At 48.0% G+C, this 25849-nt stretch overlaps 1 protein-coding gene across 1 annotated transcript in view; it reads right to left on the reverse strand.

Moving 5' to 3' along the window:
• Nucleotides 1-25849, reverse strand: part of LOC102562527 (sodium channel protein type 5 subunit alpha) — a 78948-nt gene that overhangs the window by 46235 nt on the left and 6864 nt on the right. The window contains exons 5-10 of the mRNA XM_059729366.1: nt 23177-23268; nt 22380-22601; nt 12161-12224; nt 2432-2573; nt 1694-1891; nt 224-406 (exon numbers count right to left, since the gene is read on the reverse strand). Of these exons, the coding sequence (XP_059585349.1) occupies nt 224-406; nt 1694-1891; nt 2432-2573; nt 12161-12224; nt 22380-22601; nt 23177-23268 (901 nt within the window). The remainder of the gene's footprint in view (nt 1-223; nt 407-1693; nt 1892-2431; nt 2574-12160; nt 12225-22379; nt 22602-23176; nt 23269-25849) is intronic.

Genomic DNA, 25849 nt, shown 5'->3' on the forward strand with positions numbered 1-25849 from the left:
GAATCTCACTTTCATTATACCCTCATATCTTCACACACAATTTAAGAGAAAGTTTTCTATTTTAATTGAAACTTTATCATTCTTTGTTAGCCCAAAGTGGGTAGCTTTAAGGGATGAAGGCAGTATATAATTTTAAAGGGATTGTGTTGTGCTTTTGAGCAATTCTGTTTTAGCACTAAAACTGACAAATCCACAGGGATTTCCTATTTAGAAAATGAATTACCAACTTTCGGCGATTGTCAATGAACTGTGATTTGGGAAAATGTTGATCTTCCTCATGATCTTCTATTCCAAGAGACCTATTTTTCTTTCTCATATTCCTTCTGTCTTTGCTTTCTTTGGAGGGCAAAGGGGTCATTTCAAAGGAGCTAAGTGATGCAGTATCATTTTCTCTGGCAGCTAATGCCTAAAATCAAAGAAACACAAACAGAGCTGATATTGTACTTGTACAATTAAGATATCAGTCAGAGTAAGGGATTTCTGTGCTCTATAATTATTTCTTGTTTAAAATTATTGTTTGACAGACTTGGTTAAAATACCAATACTCCATGCTTCTGGTCCAAGCTGGTCATTGCAGGATCAGGAATGATTTCCCCCTTTATATAGAGCATTGAACAATTTGTTACAGCAGTTTGTGTACTTATAGGTACTGTTCCCGGTCAGAAGCAAAATATTCATTCTTCATCTCCTATCTTTCTATATTTATATTACTGATTTGTTTCCAGTTAAAATATACAATTTTTAATTGAGTCTGCAGAGCTATCCATTTCCCAAAACATCTTCTTAAAGACATTAAAATCGCAGCTGCTTGGGTATCTTCAGGGCTTCAACAACGCAGCGATCAGCTGTCCTTTTTATGTGTCGATAAATGGAAGTTAACAGGAGTCTTTTAAATCATTCAGTGAGCTGTATGTCAAACTCTAAGCTGTCAACAAAGAGAATTATTGTAAATCTCTACATCCATGTAACACACAGCAATGGAGCCAAAAAAAGTGCATATCCTTATATCCTTTTGGGCACTCACAGCTGATGGAATTTTAGACTATCGGGCCTGTCCAATCCCACCTTGTTTACAGTGCCCTGGATTAATAATAAACTGCAGGAAACTCCCATAGCTACAGTTCATTACTCACAGCTATCATTTATTGGCAATCAAGTAATTGTTCCTATTGGTTTAGGAAACACTGATACCTTTGAATAACGTAATAGCTAGACCTTGTTCTCCCCAGTGACCATCATGTCATTGCTCATAGGTGACACATAGGGAGGACATGGGGGTGGGGGGCACGTGACTCCCCTGAGATTGGCTGCCACCAAAGCTGCCGGAAGCTTCTGCAGGCAGTCGCCACTTGTCACCCCTGCCCCTTGCCACCAGCACCGGCATCTGTGGGCAGTCCTTACTCGCCACCCCCTTCCTCCCCCCACTGCCAACACAATTGCCGGCAACTGCGGCCAGTCCTCTCTCGCCACTTGCCACCCCCCCCCCCACCAACACTGCCGCAAGTGACTGCAGCCAGTCCCCACTCGCTGCTGCCACTGCCACCTACAAATGGTGCCCCCCCGCCCAGTCTCGGGAGGCACCAGTCATTCATGTCATTGTTTATGCATGCTCAAAAGATGAGACTGATGAATTCCACTTGTATATGATGCATATAGAGACTGTCCAACACTACCAAAGGAATAACGTATGCACCTCCTGTTCTTTCTTTAATAGTTCCATGGCTTCCCGAAACTGCCGTTCCTTTGCTTCTGTTTCAGCAATAGTAGCTTTGTTCTGATCTTCATATGCCATAGTTACTACAGCCAGGATCAAGTTGACCAGATAAAATGAGCCCAGAAAGATGACCAGCATAAAAAAGAGCATGTAGATCTTCCCAGAAGCTCTGAGAGTCTGGAAGCACAAAATACATGTTGAAGTAAGGAGTCTGAGAGAAAATACAGATTTAATGAGATCATTTAATGGATGTAAGACAGCATATAAAAATAAGAAAACATTATTCAAGTATGTTTTTAAAAAACCTTGGTCACTTTTCCACACTACTGAGTGAAATGTTTTAAAGCAGCTTAATAAGAACGCTGCCCTACATGGGCTGCTTTTCCCACTTCCTCCCAAATTCTAATAACTTGGTTTTGTGATAACCAGGATTGTTCAGTTGAGGTGAAAAGGAGCCATATACCTGAAGGGGAAGGCTCCGCTGTGCTGCTAGAGCAGAGCACGGTGCCATTTCACTCCTCACACATTCCCTTGGGTGGGGAATTAAGTAAAAGCTCATTATAGTCATGTAGCTGCTTATTCCTTCAGATGGATGTTACTTAGATAATATGCAACCATCATTTCCTTTTAAACTTTTCTTCTTTTTAAGTACTTCAGGCATTTATATACCTGGTTGACTGGTTTCTTTTCTTACTGGTAAATAAGTACATTTGATACCTGCTGATAGAGACGTTCCCAGTAATCCTGTGTCATCAAGCGGAATAATGAAAGAAAGGCCCAGCCAAATGTATCAAAGCTTGTATAGTCATAATCAGGGTTTTTCCCAACTTTCAGACATATGAATGTCTCTGGGCAGGCACTACAGAGAATGATAAAAAGTGCTGAAAGCTTCAAGTGTGCAAATTTAAGGGCAGATAGCTTCAGGTCAGTGAAAGTTCGTATTATACTCAACTATATACCCAGCTATATTACAGGTGACTGACTATGGGGACCCAATTCTTTCATGAGACATGCAGTGGGGGGAACAACAAAGAGTAGAAGGCCAGATAGAATAGTAAAATGCACATACACATGCACAAGTATACACACACAGTTGTCATTGTATGTGTTGTAGGCCTCAGATGTGTTCAGTGACTGTAACACCATGACAAGTATAGACACTGAACCTAGCATAAGCCTAAAATATGACAGGATGCACTTAAGCTTGCATTTTAGCCAGAAGCAGTAGCATAGGAAAGCAGAATACAGTTTGTTGGTCAAGGTTACCAGTACTGACCTTAGGCCAAGCGCAAATAATTGCTTTTTTGGAAAACTCTAATAGTAGTTAGATGTAACAACTTCAATAACTTGATGTTTTATCTTTTGATGAGAAAAACTGGATTATGTGCAGCCAGTTAGATTTCTGTTAAATGATAGTGTGTTTCTCTTGACTAGATAAGGTAAGGCAGAAATGTATAATCACTTGCTGCCAGAACAGATCATTCCCAAGTGGCTTATGTTAAACTACAAAGGGCATGTCTACACATGCATTGACTGCACAGTAACTTACGGAGCAGTAAGAGGTTTTTATGCCAGTGTCTACACGTGAAGTCATTAATGTCTTAAGGCACTGTAATGCGGTTCACTGGAAGACCACATCAGCCAGCCCTGCTCAGCACCCTAGACATTTCCAGCCCCGGTTCTAACCTCCTTCCTATGTTCCTGCCTCCTGTCCAAGGAGAGCAGGCCAGAGCCCAGCGTGCAGGGCAGCATGCTGTTGCTGGGTGCCACGGTGAATGGTACTGCAGATACCGGAGATGCAGTTCTGGCAGCAGGGAAAGGCCCGTCCGCGACTCCCTGCAGGGGAAGCGGGCAGCACAACACAGGCGGGGCTGGGGCTCCATTGTCTGTCTGCAGAGCCCAGCACTGCTTTCCCTGCCCCACAAAGTGACCCCAGCAGGGTTGGGGCTGCATCTGTTCTCAGTTCCTGGTGCCAGGTTCCCTACAACACCTACCTCCGTCCCAGGCACATGGCAGGCTTCCCTGCCACCAGGACACTGCCTGTAAGAGAAGCAGCATGCACTGCTGGGGGCTTCATGTGGTTCAGCCCCTGCTCATGCTGCCCCCAGCTTCTCTCACTAGCAGTGTCCTGGTGCCAGGGAAGACTGGCGCATGCCTGGGACAGAAGTAGGTGGAGCAGACACAGCCTCAACCCTGCCTGGGCTAAGCCAAGCAGGGTGGCTCACTCCATGGGGCAGGGAAAGCAGCACCAGGCACTGCAGACAGGCGATGCAGCCCCAGCCCTACCCACTCTGCACTGCTCCCTTCCCCTGTAGGGAGTCACAGGGGGGGCTTTCCCTATTTCTGGAACTGTAGCTCCAGAGTTTGCAGCAGCACATGCTGCGGCACCTGGAGACAGTGCACCACCCCATGGGCTTGGCTCAGCCCACATAGTGTTAAGGCAACTAATGCAACATTACGTCACCTTACACGCCCAGTGTTACTGCACAGTAACTAATTGGATGTAAATTTGATACCTGCATCAAGCTTGATGGGGGGGGGGGGGTCACTTACGCTCCACTTCCTTACTGCGCTTTGATTTCTGGCCCACCCAAAGTTTAAAACCAACTGCCTGGCAGTGTCAGCACCATTTCTGGTCAGGCAGAACTGAAGGAGTCAATTTACTTAACTAAAGTAAGGATCTACCTGATCAGGATCTACCTGATCTCTTCTAAATTCCTAATTTCCCATTACTCAAGTTACCCTTTGTTCTGCTCTCTATCAGCTGCTCCTGCTAATGAAGCACCTATTTCACAGCCCCACAAGTTGTTTTGAACTCATTCCAAGAACATAAGAACATAATGTTGCCATGTACCAGGTCAGATCACAAGTCCATCTTGCCCAGTCTCCTGTGACCACCACGGGGTGCCACCACTTTCCACTGGCTACTGCGGGAGCTGCTGAGCCAGGGAGTAACAGGAGCCCTGCTGAGTTGCTATATGCTCCTGCTCTCCCCACCACCACTACCTCACCTGGACCTATAGCCACCCTCTACTCTCAGGGGAAGGGAGGCCTCTTGCTTCACCTATGACCAGCCACTACCTGCTGCCATGGCCACCTGCAATGAAAGGGCACCCCACAATGCCAGTGGCACCCCTCCACCACCAATCACCAGCTGCTTGCCTGCTAAGTTCCAGCAGCAACCCCTGGGCCTTTCCTCCTGTGGTGGGTCGTGTGCTCCACTCCCCCTCTCCTGGTGTTTTGGGTATGGCTGAGTAAGCCAGCAGCATTCTCCCCATCCCCCCCCATATGTACAGGCACCCACTCAGCCTTCCCCCAGCTCTGCAAGCCTCACTGCTCAGCCCAGCAGCTGGAGCTATGCCCAGGCAGCTGCAGAGAAACTTCCAGCCTTGGAGCCTGGGCCCTGCACTGTCTCCACCCACACCACCTCAGGCAATCAGGGCTCCCTCCCCACCATCCACAGGCACCATGGGGCGTACTGTGACATGCCCAAGATAGAGCTGCTGCCCTTTGAAATGTGTGAGCATTCACTCAGGAAGTGGTGGCCCTGAAAATTGTGGTGCTCTCCAGACACTATGGCACCTATCTTCTACCTTGCCACAGAGGCCACTGCACGGGAGGCGGTGGAGAAAGGGCTTGCAGTGGGGGCCAAGCATGTCCCTCTTGAGCCCCTGGAAGATCTGGGGGGGGACCAAGGTCGTCCTCAGCCCTGTTCCTCCCTACCTCCCTACCTGGGCCCTCATGTCATTTATGCAAGGCCTGAGAAGAAACCTCTCTCTGGTCACCACCCTCCCACTGTGGTACTGGGACTCCTGCTCCACATCCAATCCCTCCACTGCCAGGTCATCATCCAGTTGGTGGCAGGGGTTGAGGCAGGGTGGGGGGACCCTTATAGTCCTCTCCCAGGGGTCTGCCAACTAAATCTTGTGAAAAGTGAGGGAGGAGAGGCGCTTCCAGTCCTGGGCACTGGGGCATCTCTACCAAGAGTGTTCCCTCAATCTGCAATTGGGGGTATGTTGGGTAGTCACCAGGTACAGGCGTGTATCCCTACATCCTGCTGACATTAACTGGTCCCCTCAGGGTGGCTGCACACCTTATGGTCAATCTGGGTGAGGCCTGGTGCCCTTTCTTCCCGCCTGCCACGACTTTGATGATAAGGTGTTTATGAAAGGGAGGTGGTGACTACCCGTCCTACACCGGGATCGACCGCCAGGGCTGCCTCAGTGCCCGAAGCCTCAGGATAAAGCGACGAAAGGACCCATGCAAAACCAATTTCTTTACTCTCTTCTTATTTTATTTTCTTTTTGTTTGGGGTTAACTGAAATCTTATTGCTTGGTCTTTGTCTGCCTTTGGGACGCTGTCAAAGTCCAGTCCCGAATGGCTGGGGCTTTGTTGCCCCTTGGAGTCTGCTGGCAGCTTGCTCTCTGCCTGGGATTCCTTCTGGATACTTTGTTACTTATGACTGTGCCGGGCTTAATTGGCAGCGCCTGCCGCTTAACGAGCAGGGGAACTCCCTCTTCCCCGATCAGCTGGTATTGGAGGTGTGGTGGTCTCAGCTCATCGTCTTTCTGCCCACTGCCAATCTGGTTGTAGGACCCTTTTTGGGGCACATGATCCCCCCTTGCACACCCATGTGGAGGAATGCTGGGTCCCAATCCAGGCTCTCGAGCAGGCACTGAGAACATCAATGGAAAGGAGAAAAAGAAAAAAAAAAACTGCAGCAGCCGGTTCAGGTGGATCCGCTGCCTCCACTGTTTCCAGGGTCTCGTCCCACTTTGCCTTCCACCACCTCTTCACCCCTGCAGTAAGGGTATTACTGCCTCCTTGGAGTCTGACCAGGGGCTTACCCAATGCTTGCTGCCTTCCACCTGCGTCTCCGGCTCCCGGACTTCTCCCTTCTCCTTTCCTGCTGTCCTTCTCCTCTCCATGGCTACATTTTCTGCCCCCGGATATTGCCCGCACTGCGGATTAGCCCCAATCCGCTTCACCTGGTGAGGAGGTAAAGCTGGGCAGGTGTGGATGGGAAGCTCCCATCGCAGCGTGGACGTCCTGGTATGGTGAGGTCCGTGCTCCTGGCCGGGGTTGTACTCCAGGTGAGTATCCTCCGGACTCTCACAGGGTACTACAGGCCCCTGCTGAGGAGAAGGGTGCCACCATCACCAGCAGCCCTGGCACCCCAACACTGGAATCCAGCCCGCCCTGCACTACAGCCACTGGCGGGGTCCCAAAGCAGAAAGGTGCAAGCAGAGGAGGGTAGTGAGGGGGGCACTCCTGCCCACTGCATCACCGCTGCCACCCCCTCCTAGCCCCACAACCAACAGCCCGACCCTTCCCTGGCCCACCCTGAGACTGGGTGTGTACTGGTACTGCACAGCTTGGACCCTCTAATATGGAGAAGGCACCCCTTCCATAACCTAAGAGCAGGGCTGATGACACAGTCATGCCCAGCACCTCCCAAACAGGAATCTCACCCCTGAGAAAAATTAAAAAGAGATTTGTCACCACTATGGAGGAGGGTCCTGGATGGCACAACCATCCTGTGGTAGAGGAACCCATGGAGGAGACCCCCAACTAGAGCATCTTTGCCCTACCCCATATCACCACAGGCACTAGGCCTGGCTCCAACTGCCCCTGGGGTGGGTCCAACAGTGAAGCCCTCTCCCTTCAATCACCTTGGAGAGTTGGGAACCTTGGGGTCATGCCAGTGGGCCCTGATGGGGAAGAGCCCCTTCCCCAGGGCTTCTGGGATGACACTGTCACCACCCAGATGCCTGAACCATCTCCTGCAACCCTGAATGATGCCACCCCTGCCGCAGACCCCAGTGCATCCTGTGACCCCAGTACACAGAGGGAAGAAGCAAACTTCCCCTCTGAATACTTTATCAACCCTGAGAAAGACCCTGCACAGGTCTCCACAGGTGCCAGGTACTCTACTTCTTCCAAGATGGGGGTACTCTATGAGTTTCTTGCAGGAGACCCACACAACTCTGGCCACCAACGCCAACTGGCAGTTAGAGTAGGGAGACAGTGTCCATTTCAGCCACCTCATCCTGTGAAGTGGAGGATCCTTGTTCTCCCTGAGCCTGCAGCCAGCGGTCCTTCTTGCCATTAAGGTAGTGCCAGGGTCCCTGTTTCATCTCCAGGTTCGACTACAGTGGCTCATCCTCAACCTGGTAAATATCTTTGCCCCTGTGTATGACCCGGAGATGGCCCATTTCTATCGGAAGGTGGCCACCTACCTTAGGACCCTGAGTCCTCATGAGTGCTTGGTCCTCTGCAGGGACTTTAACATCACCCATGAGGTGCAGAACCACACTGACAAGGAGTGGAGTTGGCTGCCACAGATGTCCTCAGGAGTGTCATCACAGACCACTCGTTGGTGCACATCTGGTGTGCCCACTACCCCAAAACCATCACCTTCACCTTTGTCAGGGTGGAGGAGCAGCAGGCACACCACTCCCAGTTGGACCAAATCTATGTGTGCATATAAACACCACCCAAAACTATGCCTCCAGCATTAGGCTGGCCCCCTTCAGCAATCACTCTCTAGTATATGCTTGGGTCATATTGCATCCCAACATCTGGGGCTGGCTTTCTGATGCTTCAACAATGGCAGAACATAAGTTTTGTGGCTTCCTTCCAGGAGTTCTGGCTGGCCTTAGCCTGGAGATGGTAGGATGTGGAGAAGGTGTGTATCAGGCAGTATTGTTGTCACTACACCCAGGGACACCCAACAGTGGGAGGCGACTAAAGAGCAGCTCAAGAGGCAAATGCTAGTTCTGGACAGGTGCCTAGCCAATGTCCCAGACAACCATCCCTCTGCAGAGTGGCAAGGGAGGTGGGAACAGTTCCAAGCTCTGGACAACTGCCGTACCTATGGTGCAGTCATTCATTCATGTATCCAGCTTCTCCAAGAGATGGACTGTGCTCCCTGCTTCTCCTACACCCTGGAGAAGAGGACAGGTGCCAAGAAGTATATTGCTTGCCTCCTCCTGGATCCCAGCAAGCTGAGAAAAAGGGCAAGGACTTTCTACACAGAACTCTTCTCACTGAACAAATGCTGATACCTGCCAGGTCCTGTGGGAGGGAATGCCACAGGTCAGTGTAGGTGACCAGGAGCAGCTGGAGGGTGCTTTCACCAGCTGAGCTCTTGGATGCCCTCTGCCTGATGCCTACCAACAAAGTGTCAGGCATCAATGGGCTGGCCATGGACTTCTAATGTGCCTTCTGGGACATCTGCAGCCTGGAGCTTGCCATGGTCTGTACTGAGTCTGACGGGGACAAGGAAATTCCCCGGTCATGCAGCAGGGCCATCCTGAACCTGCTTCTGAAGAATGGGGACTCCCACAACCTGAGGAACTGGCACCCAGTCTTGCTCTTCTGTACAGATTATAAGGTCATAGTGAAAGCCATCTCACTGTGCCTGAGGTTTGTGCAGGCAGATGTGATTCACCCCAAACAGGTGTATGTGGTTCCAGGGCGGTACATCTTTAACAACTGTACTTGGCGCAGGACCTCCTTGAGCTTATTCACAGTGATGGCGTGTCATTCTCCCTCCTGTCCCTCAACCAGAAGAAGGTATTTGACAGGGTGGATCATGGATACCTCACAGGCATGCTCAAGATGTTCAGCTTTGATCCCCACTTCGTATGCTTTCTTCAGGTGCTATATGTCTCCTCAGAGTGCATGGTCAAGCTCAACTGGATACTGACAGAGTCCATACCATTCAGGTGGGGAAAGCATCAAGGCTGTCCACTGTCAGGCCAGATCTGTGCCAGTGCTCTCGAGCCATTCCTCTGCCTCCTGCACAAGTGGGTGGTGGAGCTGGTGCTTGAGAAGCCAGCCCTGCAGGTGGTTCTGTCAGTGTATGCCAGTGACATGCTCCTCACCATCCAGGACCTGGGCAACCTGGTGCAGGTGGAGGTCTGCCAGTCCATCTACTCAGTGGTCTCCTCTGCCTGGGTCAACTGGGTCAAGAAGTCTGGCCTCAAAGTGGGTGATGGATGGCAGGTGGGTTTACTCCCACCTGCACTCTAAAACATCCAATGGACTTCAGGCTAACTGTTCTACCTGGGGCTCTACTTGTCCCCCAGTCACCTTTCCCCACTGGAGAACTGGCACCAGCAAAAGATCTGGATGTCTGAGAAGCTGCAAGCATGGGTGGGCCTGCTGCAATGTCTCTCCCTTCATGTAAGAGCACTGGTTTCAACCAGCTGGTCCTGTCCATGCTATGGTACTTTCTCAACACCCAGATGGTGCCCCTGGAGCTCCTGACCAATCTCCACAGATGGGTGTTGGGGTTCTTCTGGCTAGAATGGCATTGGGTCTCCCTAGATGTCCTGAGCATCCTCTTGTGGGAGGTTGGGCAAAGCCTGGTTTGCCTCCAAAGCCAGGTCTATACCTTCTTCCTTCATGCCTTATAGAGGCTTGTGTATAGGGCTAGTAGCCAGCCAACATGGTACCTGATCAATCCAGTGGTATACCAAGGGTCCCTGGTGCCTGGGGGCCAACACCTGCATTTGCACCACCCCCCCCCCCGGGACAATCTGAGCATGGTGCGGGGCCCAAGGCAAATCAGTTTGTGTGGGGCCCCACCTCTCACCCCATGGCACATCTGCAGGGGAATTACCAGCGCAGCGCAGCACACCGGCCACAAGGGAAGGGCGCCAGCTAGAATTTCTGATCAGAATGGCCAAAGAGCTCCACAACCTGATGGGCGGGTGGGTGGGCCATACACAAAATGTGGGAGGTGTCCCAGCCTCTCTGGCCAGCACCCCCCCAGGCCAGCACCCAGGGGCCATGGCCCCCTCTGCCCATGCCCAATGATATGCCACTGGATCAGCCACACCTTCCTCCACTGCCTCTGAGGTTTCTGATATGACCAGCAGCTCTTCTACCTGTGAGATATCTCCAAGCAGGACCTGGAAGAGCTGCCAGATTTCTTCCAGGACCTCCTCAGGGCCTGGAGGCTGGTGTCCATCTCTGGGTCCCTCCTCACTAAGTCCCTGCTGAAAAACTTCCAGCTGGTGGTGCTAGTGACAGACATCCCCATATGTGCTGCAGGATGGTCCTGGACAACATCACTCATATCGGAGGCCTCCTGAACTATGCTGGGCAGGGGTGAGCAGAGCCTTCTGTGCTGGCCCAGCACATGGAGCTACTCACACTGCATGCTCCCTGCTGCTTATTCCAGGAGGTAAAGGCTATCTTACCACCCACTGCCCTTGTCTATATCAACAAGGTCCTGCACAAGGGCAGTCCCTGCACCCTGGTATCCCCCAGCCCTCTGAAGCAAGTTATGGTGCTGCTACTTCAGCAGGTCCCACTGTGCTCCCCACACCACCATCCCAGCAGGCTGGGGGATATCAAGCTAGAACTCTGAACAGTCCTTCTGCACTAGCTCTACATGCTCCTACTCTGCACAATCCATCATTCCATCCTCATCCCACCCTGACAACAAGTAGCAGAACAGTTTAGGTGAGGGCAGACTGAAAGTCCCCAGTGGACAACTCTGTATTCAATCCTCATCCCACAAGCCACTGGGGACGTCAGCTGGTGGCATCTCCATGGAGCTGTCACCATAGGCATGTATCTGGTGCACTTTATGGACACCACAGACCTGCCCCTGTTGCCAGTAGATACAGATCTAGTACACCAGGTTGCAACCCTTCTTTCACCTCCTCCAGAATGTCCTGATGAGGGTCTGGCTGCACTTCTCCCTGTATCTTTTTTGTTATGCACTCTCCATCCATGCCCCACCAAGCCCCTGGACCTCCTACTGGGTCTGGCCAAGCTGGCCATCTATAAGACCAGGAAGGAGGCTCTGGCTAGGGAGAACCTGGGTGATTGTGGGGCTGTCTTCCTGTCACTCCTCTGTCCATGTCTCTGAGACAAGTTTCACTGGTCAGTGTCCATAGTCTCCCTCAACTCATTCAGGGGGCAGTGGGCACTGGCCAGTATGCTCTGCTTAGTGTCCCCTTCCTTGTTATTAACCTAAGACCTCATTCCTCTTCCTGTTTTCTTTTTTGTTGTCCCAAGTAATCACTTGGTGTGTCCGCAGTGGCCTCCCTTATTAAGGGAGGTTTATAGCTTTTTTTGATGGGCCCATGGCCCTACAGCACATCAAATAGGCCTGGGTCTGACAGTGGCAGAGAGTGGATGCTAAAAGGGAAAGTGAACTGGGTCTGACCAAAGCTTTTTACCCACTATCCCTCTCTCACTTCCAGCCCCCAGCATTTAAGGTCTAGGAAGTTCAAATTCTAAGGTTGTACCCCTCATTGACCCCAGGGTAAGAGCACGCTCATGGCCAATTACTATGGATTGGCTAACATGCTGTAATTTCACATCTTAATTTATGCCATGGTTAACTTGTTTCTGTTCCCATGCCTCGAGCTAAGCCCAAAAATACAGAAGCAATGAAAGACAAATTCAAAATCAAAACTTACCCAGCTTCTGAGCCATTGCCACACAGTAAGTTATCTGAGGTGCCGTTCTTTATGGCAACATTTTCTATAAAAATTAAATTAAAACACAGTACATTTAAAATGCTTTCTAATCTAATCTTCTAGATTAATACAAATTGTAGTAAATATGCAGTGATATATATATACACACACATATATTTATATATATATATATGCAAAGATAAAAATGGTACTACAAGAAGAAAGAAACATTGCCTACCAATATAGTAACCAAAATTATTTGGGATATGTGCTCTCTCTCTTTTGGTTATTCCAGTTTGGGGCATCAGACAACCCTCTGCCCCAGGTACTCACAACTGGAGTCTTTTGCCCAGCAGTATTTTTAGAGTTCACACATTCACCCCTAGCTGTCCCAGAAAAAAGGCATAAAGGGCAGTGCTGGCCCAACTGCAAATCTGTTCCTATGTTGCCACAGAATCTAGATATGATAGATATTCATAGTAACAGGAAGGAGGTAAATGAACATATATGAGGACAACACAACTTGAAGAACTGCAATTACTATAAAGGTCTAAACTCTCACAGGAAAGAGTGCCTACAGTTCACTGAACCTCCTTTGGAACACCATAATACTGGAGCCAAGACACCTACTTTGTAACTACTGATGCTGTAGATCAGGGGTGTCAAATGTACGGCCCTTGGGCCAGATCTAGCCTGCAGAGCTCTGGGGTGCCTATACATGTACTCAGGTGAGGGCAGCACATTTTAATTAAAATGGCTCTTGAGAGCCGCTCTACTTACGGCACCCCCAGTGTCTCATGGTGTTAGATGAGCTTTAGTTAAAGTAGCCCCACTGCCGTTTTGAAATGCAGGACGCTGGATACATGAGATGCTGCAGCATGCTGGAGATTGATTAATAGAGTCTGCTTTGATGTGTTCTAATTAGAACATGTTGGAGCACTTGTAAAAGTGCATGTTGTCTGGCCCGTGGCTTTCCTAGAGGCTGGGAATTTAAGGGCAGGTAACAGGGAGTGAGCCCACTGCCAAGATCTGGGATACAGAGGCATGCTGGGAAACGTGTCAGTGGCATACAGAGCACAATGGCTGCATTAACCCCTGCTGCTCCCACATCCAGATCCAGCCTGCAAGAACCCCATGGTCCAAATATGGCCCAGGGCACTAAGTGAGTCTGACAACCCTGCCATAGCTCATGAAGTGGTGCTGGCAACATCCTGAGCTCCCTAAGAGGGTGATTTAGCAATGCACTGTCCTTCCAAAACGAAGGGTATAAGATCCTCCTTATTTTCTTATGATGGCTTATAAACAACATTAATGGAAACATGTTAAAGTCTAACAGTTTGAAAATCTGAATGGTAAACTTCCAGCATAATAACATTTTACAGTTAAGCAAATCAAACCATTTTGGTTTCATTTTGCTTACAGGCTCGTGTTTTTCACATTAGCTGCCACACACACTAAAGAACTAAATACTAGGTGTGTATGAAGATACTGCATTCAACAGACCACAATTTAAATCTTTTGTCAGCTTTCCTGAGGTAGGTGTGCCAATCACAGGCATTTACCAAATATTTTGGCAGGATTCAATAAAGTCCCATTAATGGAGAGTGGTGCGTCCCCTGCATCCCCTGGCATGGAGCAAGTCACATATATGGAGTCTTCTGTATCTTCTCTATGCAGTGTGGTGTGAGGTAGCTTCCCAGGCTAGCAGATATTGGAAACTATTGAAGACATCCAGACAAGCTAGTATAGAGGGGATCAACACCTCATTTGGAGATAAAGGTGCAATAACCACATGTATTTGTAAGTATTCAGTCCAAGGATGTTCCTGCTCCTCAGAAATCTCTTCTGTGGGCTTAATATCACCTGGCATTATTTGCATGGTAATTATGGTCTTTGCAGTAAAAGGATCTTGGGAGTTGCAATATGTCCATGTTGGTACATTACAGGATAATGACACCAGGGGGACATGGATGAAGGTACAAGAGTGTATGACTATCCTCAAAACCTGTTGTGTTCAGGTCTTTAAGAAATCCTAGATTTCTTTAAAATTCATAATAAGGAGCTGTGTCAAGAGGAGACTGGACAGACACCTTGCTGGGATCATGTAATCTCAGCAGGAATCCTGCCCAGATCAGGGGGGTTGGACTTGATGATCTTTTGAGGTCCCTTCCAGCCTTTAATTTTTATGATTTCTATGATTCTGTGATTTTCTAAAAGGATTCACAAATAGAACATTTATTAGGAGTATGAACCAGTTTCAAGAGAGTGCTCTGGAAAATACCTACTGCACCATTTAGTGCTTAGAGAACGATGCTGGGAAATAGAAGATGCTATCTCAGAGCCCCTCTGGTGATGAGGGGATGGGGCCAGGGCTAGAATCTGAATTTCCCACTCCCTTGGCAAGTGCCATAACAACACAGCAATTGAGCTAAAAGTTTGGAGGATCCCTCTATGCTTCATTCTCTCATCCAGTAGATATGCCCAGACGAAGATTCTGTTCTACCATAGATGGAAATGGACTCCAAACTGTGCATACCTGCCAAAACTTGCAGTTATGCAACTACTTCACCACCACTTCAGCGCACAAATGTGAAAGAGGATTTGACCCTATCTGGTTAATGGCAATTGGATCTGATGTAATCGACTGTTACTTACTTTTGGCAAAGTACCCCCAATTTGCGTGAAGATAAGCACAGAATTGGCATCACCATCCTCTTTGGTTTGCACTGCAGAACACTAATCGTGTGATACTACTCTGGTTATGAAAAGGTCAGTCATAATCCTTTACTTCAGGCTAAAGCCATTGAACACCAAAACTAAGAAATCAACCTCTTTCTTTTGCATGAAAAAATATGAGGGTTTCTCCAAACTTACAGCATTTATGTTGTGTCTGAGAACGTACATGGAAATTTGATAATTAGTTTACAAGTTAAATTACTTAAAATTTTGGTCCTTTAAGAAATTTAGCATTTGTATTGTATTTCCTTTTCCTGAAGAAAACTTAAATCTTCAAGCTCAACAGATAGTTAAAGCTAAATAACATCTTGTGAAAAGACAATATTTGAAAGAACTGGGTTATACTTGCATAGCAACAGTTACTGTATTAATCTCAGTCATCATTGCACAGACTACACACAGGCTTATGTTTGGCAAGGCTTAAACAGACACACTATAACAACAGAAGAAAGTCCAAACACCATCATTTCTCTTCAGTTAATTTATGTGCAATGATTCTATTGATTGCAATGACTCAGGGTGATTACTGTTAAAGCAGGATAAAGTAGCCTGCACAAAGCTCTGTGCTGCTATGGGTAGAGAGCTTCTGACTCCTGAGCTATGTTATTTAAAGCTAGATTGAGTCTTTCCATGCTACTCTGTGGGCGTGTCTACACATTGCTGCATGAAGCACTACAGCGGTGTAGTCTACACGTGATCACTAGCCACATCACCATAGCAGCACACTCCCTGCTTATAGCACGCCACTATGGTGACTTAGTGGAGCAGTTTAAGTGTGCACCACCTGTACTGTGCAGTAGGGGTGGTTACTGCACCACCATGTTTTAGTGCTTCCAAAAGGCATAATAATGTTGCCATACAATAATGTGTAGACACACCCTGTGGGTGCATCTATGCATGCAAATAGTGCTGGAACAGTTTACTCTAGAGTACACTATTCTAGAGTAAACTGTCCTGGGCATGCTTCTACACATGCAGGGGTACAGAAGCTGATTTGCTGCTCCTAGCAGCAGACTGCTCCCTTTCCCTGAGGCCCTATACCAGGCCCCTGCAGCAGCCATAGGAGCTCTAGGCTGCCACTAGGTGCTAGCCCAGGGGCTGGCAGGGAGCATGGAATCAGGTGACAGCTATCTCCTGGCAGGACCCAGGACATTTGTCCCTGCCTCCAGGAGCTGCTTGCTGCTGGGGCAGGCTCTGTCACCAGAGCCTAGGTGGGGACAATGTCCCCCTGTGCTGGCAGCAGGGAGCTCCAAATGCCCCCACTCAGCAATCGTAGGGCCAGGGATGGGAGCTCCCAGTCAGCCATTTACTTGTGCCATACTGTGCAGTAAGTAATCAAGCATAAATTTCTTACTTGTATTTATAGGGTTAGAGCTAACTACTGCACAGTAAGCATTTGCCTGTATAGACGGTGGTGCTTACTGGCTGCGTCTACACAAGATGCTTACTGCGCAGTAATTCATTATTACTGTGCAATAGTAATGAGCTTGTGCACAGTAAGTGTCACTAGGCAACCATGCTGAGATGCTACTGCACAGTAACACTGGTTACTGTGCAGTCATTTAGTATTTGGTTATGGAAGTGCTAATGGACAACTGTGCACTGGGTGTCTCACATAGCTGTGACTACTGTGCAATCATTAGTTTTAATCTTGAGTAAAGCATCTCATGTAGACGTGCCCTGTAATCTGCATTGTAAACATAACTACAATTCAAGAAGGAGACTAAACAGTGTTCAAATACCTGAAGGGCAATTATAAAGAGGGTGGAGATACACATTTTCTCTATGGCTGCAAGGGATAGGACTAGGAGCAATGGCCACAAACTGCAGCAGAAGAAAATTAGATTGGAGATTAAGTAGAACTTTCTGACTATGAGAGTGGTTCAATGTTGGATAGGCTACCTAGAGAAGTTGTGACGTTTCCATTCCTGTATAACCAGAGCAGGTTATACAGACATTGGCTGGGATGGTCTGGCTGCAGATGATCCTGCCCTGCAGAAGGGACTGGACTAGATGACCTCATGAGGTCCCTTCCAGCCCTACATTCCTATGATCCTATGGATCACCTGGCTTTAAAAGATTCAATCTATAGCTTCTACATGGGCATGGTGATTGAAAGACACCGCGCTGCTTCAGCTTAATTGCACAACAAGATAGCACTGCCTACAAAATGAGGCAAAAGGGTAGAGGAAACCCTTATTATTATGTAAAATGCCTTAAGACTCCAGAACGGCTTTCTCTGTCCTTCCTTCAAATTACACCTCTCTCAAGCCCTTTCTAACCACCATGACAGTTGTACACTAAGGTATAGATTCGCTAATAGACGTTTGTACTATTGCCCCCAAAGCTTATAATTTTTTTAAAGGTAAGATACAATGATTGCGTGCAACTGATTTTCAGAGAGAAGCAAGAAAGGGAAAAAAGGTAACAGTGATAAGAATTCCTGATTCCATCATTTAGCCTTATGATCTTAACACAGTTTTAAGACTAAGAAATTACCACATTTACCTGAATCCAAGATGGCTTCAAATTTAAAACAACCCCCCGATTATTAGATTCCATACATGGATGGTTATAAATGTGTCATAAATGTTCATGTACAGAATCTAACTAGTGAGGGGTCATTTTAAATTCATCCTCTCCATTGCTTCAGTGGGGAAAGCAGTAGCAGGATCAAGGGTCCTCTTTGCCTGCCTGCCTGCCTGTTTGCCCCCACCCCCTGCTCCCTCCTTCAGTCTGCCTGCCACCCTGTGCCTGTCCTCTTCCCTCCCTCCCGCTCCCACTCCTTACTTCCTGCTGTGGTTCAGTTCAGCAGCAACAGTGGACCCAGCCCAGCCCCAGCCCCAGCCCAGCCCAGCCCAGTCCATCTAGGGAGAAATGCCTGGGTCAGGGCTGGAGGGACCAGAGCCAAGACAGAAAATAAGGGGGGCAAGGGGCAGCTTGGGGGGGGGCAGGCTGTGCAGTCTTTTTTGCATCTTCCCAAAGCCACGTATGTGGGTCTCCCCCATTCCAACATGCCCCCTCCTCCCCCCCATGGTCTCCCTCACACTCTCCTAGATGTGAGCCCCCTCCCCTGCCAAATGAGTCTTCCTGGCCTGGGCAAGGAGATGGCTCAGCTCTAACTGAACTGCTGCCTGGCTGCCATGGGCTAGTACTCAAATCCAAGATGGGGCCTTCTTCTCCCACAGTGGGGAGGGGGATTATCTTGGATTCAAGTAAACATGGTAAGCAAACAACAGTACCAAAGACCAGTACCCATGGTGGCAAAAACAACCATGCTCACAGTAATCTCAATATTTTTCTATGAGGCATAATGCGTATCCTGCCAAAAATATACATGACTTGCATGGCCAAGTTACTCTTTATGAAAGAATCTTAAAATTTGAATTTTCTGACCTCTGAACCCTTCATTTATCCATCTTAAAATTGGACCTGGGTCAGTTTTGCATTCAACAACTGATAGGACAAAATGAGCCCTATGGAGAGTGTTTCTGTTTCAACTTATTTCTCTGAACTAATATGAGGTTCTTATTTGCACCAATTTTTACTATTGCATGGAAAATCTCTGGTATTTTTTAAATTTTCCTTCCAAATAAGAAAGAATCAAATATGGCTTTGTTTCCGTTCTGCACATGGAAATTGTTTTGATCCTGTGTGGGATTTTCTGGTTCATTTTAAGAATTTTCTTAGCACTAAAGATTTTCCCACATTTTGGTACATATAAATAACTTCTGTGCTGCCCAGGATTTTCTGAAAAGTTTTGAAAGATCACATCTGAATAAAGCTTCCTTCACATCTGGTACATACAAGCTGCATCACTTCTACATGGTATCTATAGTTTACCTTAATCTCACCTTTAGTAGTACAGTTCATGCCATATGCTATGTTTATAACTGTTTTCCCTGCTTCTAAAACCTCTTGTATATGTTGAGATTTCCCTAAAGGCTGAAGCTTCTCCCACATTTCACAGTATCTAAAATGTTTCTCCTGTGTGCATTCCCTGGTGTATAGTGAGATATAATTTCTGCATGAGCTCTTCCTTTCCTTGACAGAGAAAATGCTACAGTAAACATTGTATCTTCTTTGAAAACTATCTGTGCATGTTCACCTATCTCTGACTGACTCACATATTTTCTGCAGTAAAATTCATTGCAGTGAAGAAAGACATATGAAATAAATGGCAAAGACTCCTTGGCAAAGTCTTTGAAAAAATTATCAAGGCTCACATTTGCGAGAGCAGGAAAAATTATGCTGAAGGGAAACCAGAACGGGTTCGTAGCAGGCAGATCATGCCTGACTAATCTAGTCTCTTTTTATGACCAGGTTACAAAATGCCTGGATGCAGGAGTAGGGGTTGACATCATATACTTAGACTTCAGAAAGGCCTTCGATATGGTATCCCACCCCATACTGGTGAACAAGTTAAGAGGCTGTGACTTGGATGACTACACAGTCCGGTGGGTGGCGAATTGGCTGGAGGGTCGCACCCAGAGAGTCATAGTGGATGGGTCGGTATCGACCTGGAAGGGTGTGGGCAGTGGGGTCCCACAGGGCTCGGTCCTAGGACCGATACTCTTCAATGTCTTCATCAGCGACTTCAATGAGGGAGTGAAGTGTACTCTGTCCAAGTTTGCGGATGACACAAAACTGTGGAGAGAAGTGGACACGCCGGAGGGCAGGGAACAGCTGCAAGCAGACCTGGACAGGTTGGACAAGTGGGCAGAAAACAACAGAATGCAGTTCAACAAGGAGAAATGCAAAGTGCTGCACCTAGGGAGGAAAAATGTCCAGCACACCTACAGCCTAGGGAATGACCTGCTGGGTGGCACAGAGGTGGAAAGGGATCTTGGAGTCCTAGTGGACTCCAAGACGAACATGAGTCGGCAGTGTGACGAAGCCATCAGAAAAGCTAATGGCACTTTATCGTGCATCAGCAGATGCATGATGAACAGATCCAAGGAGGTGATACTTCCCCTCTATCGGGCACTGGTCAGACCGCAGTTGGAGTACTGCGTGCAATTTTGGGCGCCGCACTTCAAGAGGGATGCGGATAACCTGGAGAGGGTCCAGAGAAGGGCCACTCGTATGGTTAAGGGCTTGCAGGCCAAGCCCTACGAGGAGAAACTGGAGCACCTGGACCTCTTCAGCCTTCGCAAGAGAAGGTTGAGAGGCGACCTTGTGGCTGCCTATAAGTTCATCACGGGGGCACAGAAGGGAATTGGTGAGTATTTATTCACCAAGGCGCCCCCGGGGGTTACAAGAAACAATGGCCACAAGCTAGCAGAGAGCAGATTTAGACTGGACATTAGGAAGAACTTTTTCACCGTTAGGGTGGCCAAGGTCTGGAACGGGCTCCCAAGGGAGGTGGTGCTCTCCCCTACCCTGGGGGTCTTCAAGAGGAGGTTAGTGTTGCAGGGCACCTCGGTGCTCTGCTCCTAGAAAGGAGAAACTGCCAGGGAGAGAGCCCTGGCAGAGCCAGTTGACCACAGCTGCGGGTTGCCGGAGCAACTAAGGGGAGCCAGCTGGCCAGAAGGGGGCAGGGCCTGGGCCTCATAAAGCCCAGGGCCGAAGCCAGGCTGGCAGTTCTCTGCCAGCAGCCAGAGAGGCAGGAGCTCACGGGGCTAACAGCAAGTACCGCTCGAGCAGAGTTAAGCCATGGTGTTTTGAGTTATAGCCGGGAGGCTTGAAGTTGTGTTTGTGATATTACACCCGGAGGCTTGGGTGAGGCTGTAGGGATTGGAGGAGGCCTCAATCATAGGTACCTCATAGGTGCCTCATATAGGGACCCCAGAGAGAGTGTGGGGAGCCCTAGCGCCAGTGAGGGCGCAGGCTAGCTCCAAGAGGGCGCATTATTTTCACAGCGCCAGTGAAGGCGCAGCTTGCACGCCAGTGCGGGAGCAACTGGCGGCGAGGAGCGCAGCCAGTGGGTCGCGGGCACAACCAGTAGGTTGCAGACGGGGGACATAGACCCTGGATTGCGTGCAGGGTACATAGACCCCAGCCCCAGAGTGAGGGGCGATTTCATTGAGAAGCCCAGGGTGGGCACGGCGAGCCCCAAAAGAGGGGGAACGCCACATTGTATTCTTAAGAAGCCCCGTGGGGGCACGGCGAGCCCCAAAGAGGGGGAGCGCCACTTTGTATTATTGAGAAGCCCCGTGTGGGCACGGCGAGCCCCAAAGAGGGGGAGCGCCATATTAGGGAGCCCAGGACGGGCACAGCTGACACCGGCAAGGGCGTCACTTGCGGGGTGCATAGACCCCAGCCCCAGGGAGGGGCCATATTGAGGAGCCCTAGAGCGGGGCCATATTGAGGAGCCCTAGAGCGGGGCCATATTGAGGAGCCCAAGACGGGCATAGCGAACCCGGCCGCAGGCTAGTGCGGCAACACCCCTCAGACAGAGGCAAGGCACTGCGGTTGCCCCCGAGACGACGGGGAGTAGCAGCGTGGTGAGCTCGTATCAGAGAGGGTACCCGTGTGGTTGGCCTGAAGGACCGGGAGCCCGCTAGAGAGTTCCTGAGCAGGACCACACCGTCAGGGAAGGCCCAGAGTGAGCTGGACGAGAGTCCCAGTGAGAGGCTGGGCACTAGAGAGAGCCCAGAGTGGGCTAGACTATAGAGGAGGCCCGGGAAGCGGGCGTGCAGACATACCAACGTCTATTACATCTGCGAGGCTTGGGGCGTGGTATTAGGGGCTGGTAGGAGCCACGCATAGCCCATAAGGCTGGGGTGCCTAGGAAGCACCCATTGTATCGGGAGACCCCCAGGGGGTCCGGGAGAACCGCGGGGACAGAGGTCCCGAGTAGCCGTGCCCAGGGAGTCATAGGCAGCCTCCCTATTACATTTTCCAACAAGACGTGGCAGGCGAGAATTAGAGGGTGCCTTGGGCCAGCCTTGACATGGAGCGAGGGACCTCGAGGAGATCACAGCCCTCCGAGAGAACCCCGCCGTGACAGTTAGATAGGCATCTGGCTGGGGTCATCTAGACCCAGCACTCTTTCCTGCCTATGCAGGGGGTCAGACTCGATGATCTATTGAGGTCCCTTCCGACCCTAACATCTATGAATCTATGAAATATAAATACAATTTAAGGGACAAAAGAAGCAATTTAGCGGATTCTCTAGTAAAACTGTTGATAATATGCATCAAAACTCATACATTTGTAGGCTACTTAATGGCATGTAAAACTATAGATGCTTATACCTACCCATCAAACAGTAAAGATAGAACTTTTAGAAATTACACCAGAGACTGTAATAATATGTATTTCAGTTGTTATCATATCATACTGGGCAATGCTGTTGGATATTAGAGGAAATTTTAAGAACACTGTTTCCAGGAACATGGCAGGAGGGGAAGAAAGGAAGGAAGAAGGAGTAGAGATTGCCCCCGGATTTTGCAGCTACGCTGGCATTTTGAACTACATTAAGTTGCAATAACAAATAATCTTACCCGTATTTTCATAAAGGAAATAAGAAAAAAATTACCTGACTCATTAAGGAAGGCATCGTAAGAGTCCCATGTCTTATCATCCACATATATTGAGTTATTTATTTTAGTGTGATTCCTGACACACTTATTTCTCAAATTACCCTTAAAGAGCTGGAGCCCTACGAGGGCAAAGACACTCAAGCAGAAAACAGTCAGGATCATCACATCAGCAAGTTTCTTAACAGACTGAATAAGTGCACCTACGATGACCTTCAATCCTAAGGAGATAAAACAGTATATAGACTGAGAAGCTGAACCACACAAGTATTGTTCTTTTTAAACAATGTCTAGTGGCCAGAGTTTCATAACTAGTGCATCAATATAGTGTCCAGAAAGAGACAATGCACCAAATCAATGGCCTGTACTTTATTTTTATATGGCCTTAAATAGGCAACTCTTCCACTGAGTGTCTGCTTAAAGAATAAACAAAAAACCAAATGAGATTTGATCTTATCACAATAAACATTAATGATAATGCACAAGTCTGTTAAGATACTGGGGACATTGCACAGTCAAAATATTATGAAAAATAAGAGCAAATAGAAGAGAATTCTGGATAGCAGATATTATAAAGATTTTTTAAAAATTCTTAGACATAAACAAAGAGAGACAGCAAATTGTTTCTATTAGCTTAATTATCCTGAGTAGGCCAACAAGGCTGAGACATGAAACCATGCCTACAAATTCACTGTATATAAACAAGTGAAAGATAAAAACAAAAGATCTGAAAAAAGAGTGAAGAGGTTGGAGGATGGACTCATTTGTGGCTGTATTCCAAGATCAGGCTTCTTACCTGGCACTATTGAAATGGTTTTTAAAGCTCTCAGCACCCTGAATGTGCGAAGGACTGAAACGCTGCCTAAGTCACTAAACTCTCCAGCATATCTGTAAAATAAGGATGTGACATAACCGTCTATCAACATGAATGAATAGTTCAACTATTTTATATACAGGGGGTCTTAACTGGTAACTCTTCTGTGCATACACAATTTTGAGCATTAATAAATCATTCATCAAAGGCTTATCCTTGCCATGACAAATTAGGGATTTATTTCTTGATTAGTGCTTGGTTATGTATGCTGACAACATATTCGAACATTATACACTCTCAAATAAAGACAACACTGAGATTTTTCAGAACAATCTAGATTGAGAGAAGGAGAACATACATATTTTTGACTGAATCCCCAAGAAAATTTTCACAGCGCACTTTCTCCCCAGGCCCCTCATAAAACTATATATTCTCCCTGCACTACAAGTCCCCTCTCCTAAAAGAATCCAGAATAAATTGAATCAATACAAAATAACAGTTTCTCTTCCACAATGGAAGTATATCAAATTGCCTACAAGCAACCTAGTCCCCCCAAAAAATCAGTCTTCCCCGTCATACACCCAGAATCCTCTCTAGAACTTCTTGACTACTTATAGAATCATAGAAAAAAGAGGGCTGGAAGGGACCTCAAGAGGTCAAATTTAGTCCAACCCCCTGCTCAATGCATGACCATCCCCAACTAGATCATCCCAGCCAAGTCTTTGTCCAGCTAGGTCTTAAAAACCTCCAAGGATGGAGAGTCCACCACCTTTGTGGAAAGCCTGTTCCAGTGCTTTACTGCCTTCCTCATGAGAAAGTTTTTCCTAATATCTAACCTAAACTTCCCTTGCTGCAACTTGAGCCCATTGCTCCTTGTTCTGTCATCTGCCACCACTGAGAACAGTCCAGCTCCGTCCTCTTTCGAACCTCTCTTCAGGTAGTTGAAGGCTGCTATTGAATCCCCTCTCACTCTTCTCTTCTCCAGTTTAAATAAGCCCAGTTCCCTCAGCCTCTCCTCTTAAGTCATGTCTTGCAGCCTCCTCACCATTTTTGTTGCCTTCTGCTGGACTCTCTCCAATTTGTCCACATCCTTCTGTAGTGGGGGCTCAAAACTGAGCAGATGTGCCTCACCACTGCCAAACAGAGGAGAATAATCACTTCCCTCAGCCTACTGGCAATGCTTCTATTAATGCAGCCCAGTATGCTGTTAACCATTTTGTCAACAAGGGCACACTGTTGGCTCATATTCAGCTTATTGTCCACTGTAACCCTAAATCCTTTTCTGCAGAGCCAGTCAATCCCCAGCCTGTACTGGTGCATGGGATTATTCTTTCCTATGTGCAGGACTTTGCACTTGCCCTTGCTGAACCTCATGCAATTTCTTTTGGTCCAATTCTCCAATTTGTCTAGGTCACTCTGAATCCTAGCCCTACCCTCCAGCATACCTACTACTCCCTCTAGTTTGGTGTCATCTGCAAACTTACTGAGGGTGCACTCCATCCCACCTGAAGATATTGAACAAAACTGGCCCCAGGACTACCCCCAGGAACAATCAAGGGACACGGCACTCGACTCGATACTTGATACTTCCCAAGTATGTCTGAAATACTGTCTTTGCTCCTCTTCTTGCTGATACTAGTACTGCTCAATCCTTTCTCTATGTACAAACTCACACCAGTTTTATGCATAGCAGGAAGTAGAATTTGATGTCACTAGAATTCAACTTATTGCACAGACATAAACTTGTTTAAAATGAATACAGGACAAAAAAACCCAGCAACCAAGCTTTATTCTACACACACACACACACACACACACACGTCAGGGTCTCTGCCTGGACAAGTTGTTTTGGAGAACTAGCAACTCAGTGCTGGTAGATGCTCCTAGGTATCTGGGGCAGCTCTTAGCAGTGGGAGTCAGGCCAGTCCACACAAATCCATCTTTTCTCCTAATATTTTTATGGTTTCTCTGTTTTCATTGCTCCCAACATTTGGCTGTACCCCTGGCTCCTGCTCTAGGCTTTTACTTTGCCTTCTGGCACCATCACTTCGCTTACCTCTTTGTTACAGCTTTCAGACCTTCCAAATCCTGGTTCGTACAGTTGGTTCAAGCCATTGTCTTGCCTTTTAGTGTCAGATCTTGGCCTGAATCAGTGGCGCAGTTTGTTCATCTCTGGTCCCCACACAAGGTGTATCTAGGTTTCTTTTCACCTGTAGTGCTATAATTTGCTACTCCTTTCTTTAGAATGGTAATGAATAGTGCCCTTAGACTCCCAGGATTTAAGAAACGGTTATGTCTTGTAGCTGTATTTGGGCATGGTAGCTAGATCCTCATCTCTCTGCTGACTGAGCTGAGGTCTCAGTGAGCTCTCCCTGGGAGTACACTGAGCGGGCAAACAAGCATTTGAAAGACCTAGCTCAGGTTACATGGCTTTGAGACCCTTAAACCTGAGTTGGATTCATGCATGTGTTTGTGCAGACAGCCAGAGGTGAGTAAATCTGGAGGGCGAGGGGGTCACTGGGAAGGGACCTGGTGGAATTGGGGGGTTGGTGGGTTCATGGGGGTGCCCAATTCAGGGGCTTGCTGTTCAGGGGAGGGGGTGCTAAAATAGCCTGGTCAGGACTGGTGCTGAGTAGGGAGGGTTAAAAACAGCAT

The sequence above is a fragment of the Alligator mississippiensis genome, chromosome 5 (genome assembly GCF_030867095.1).
Source record: "Alligator mississippiensis isolate rAllMis1 chromosome 5, rAllMis1, whole genome shotgun sequence".
Lineage (NCBI taxonomy): Eukaryota > Metazoa > Chordata > Crocodylia > Alligatoridae > Alligator > Alligator mississippiensis.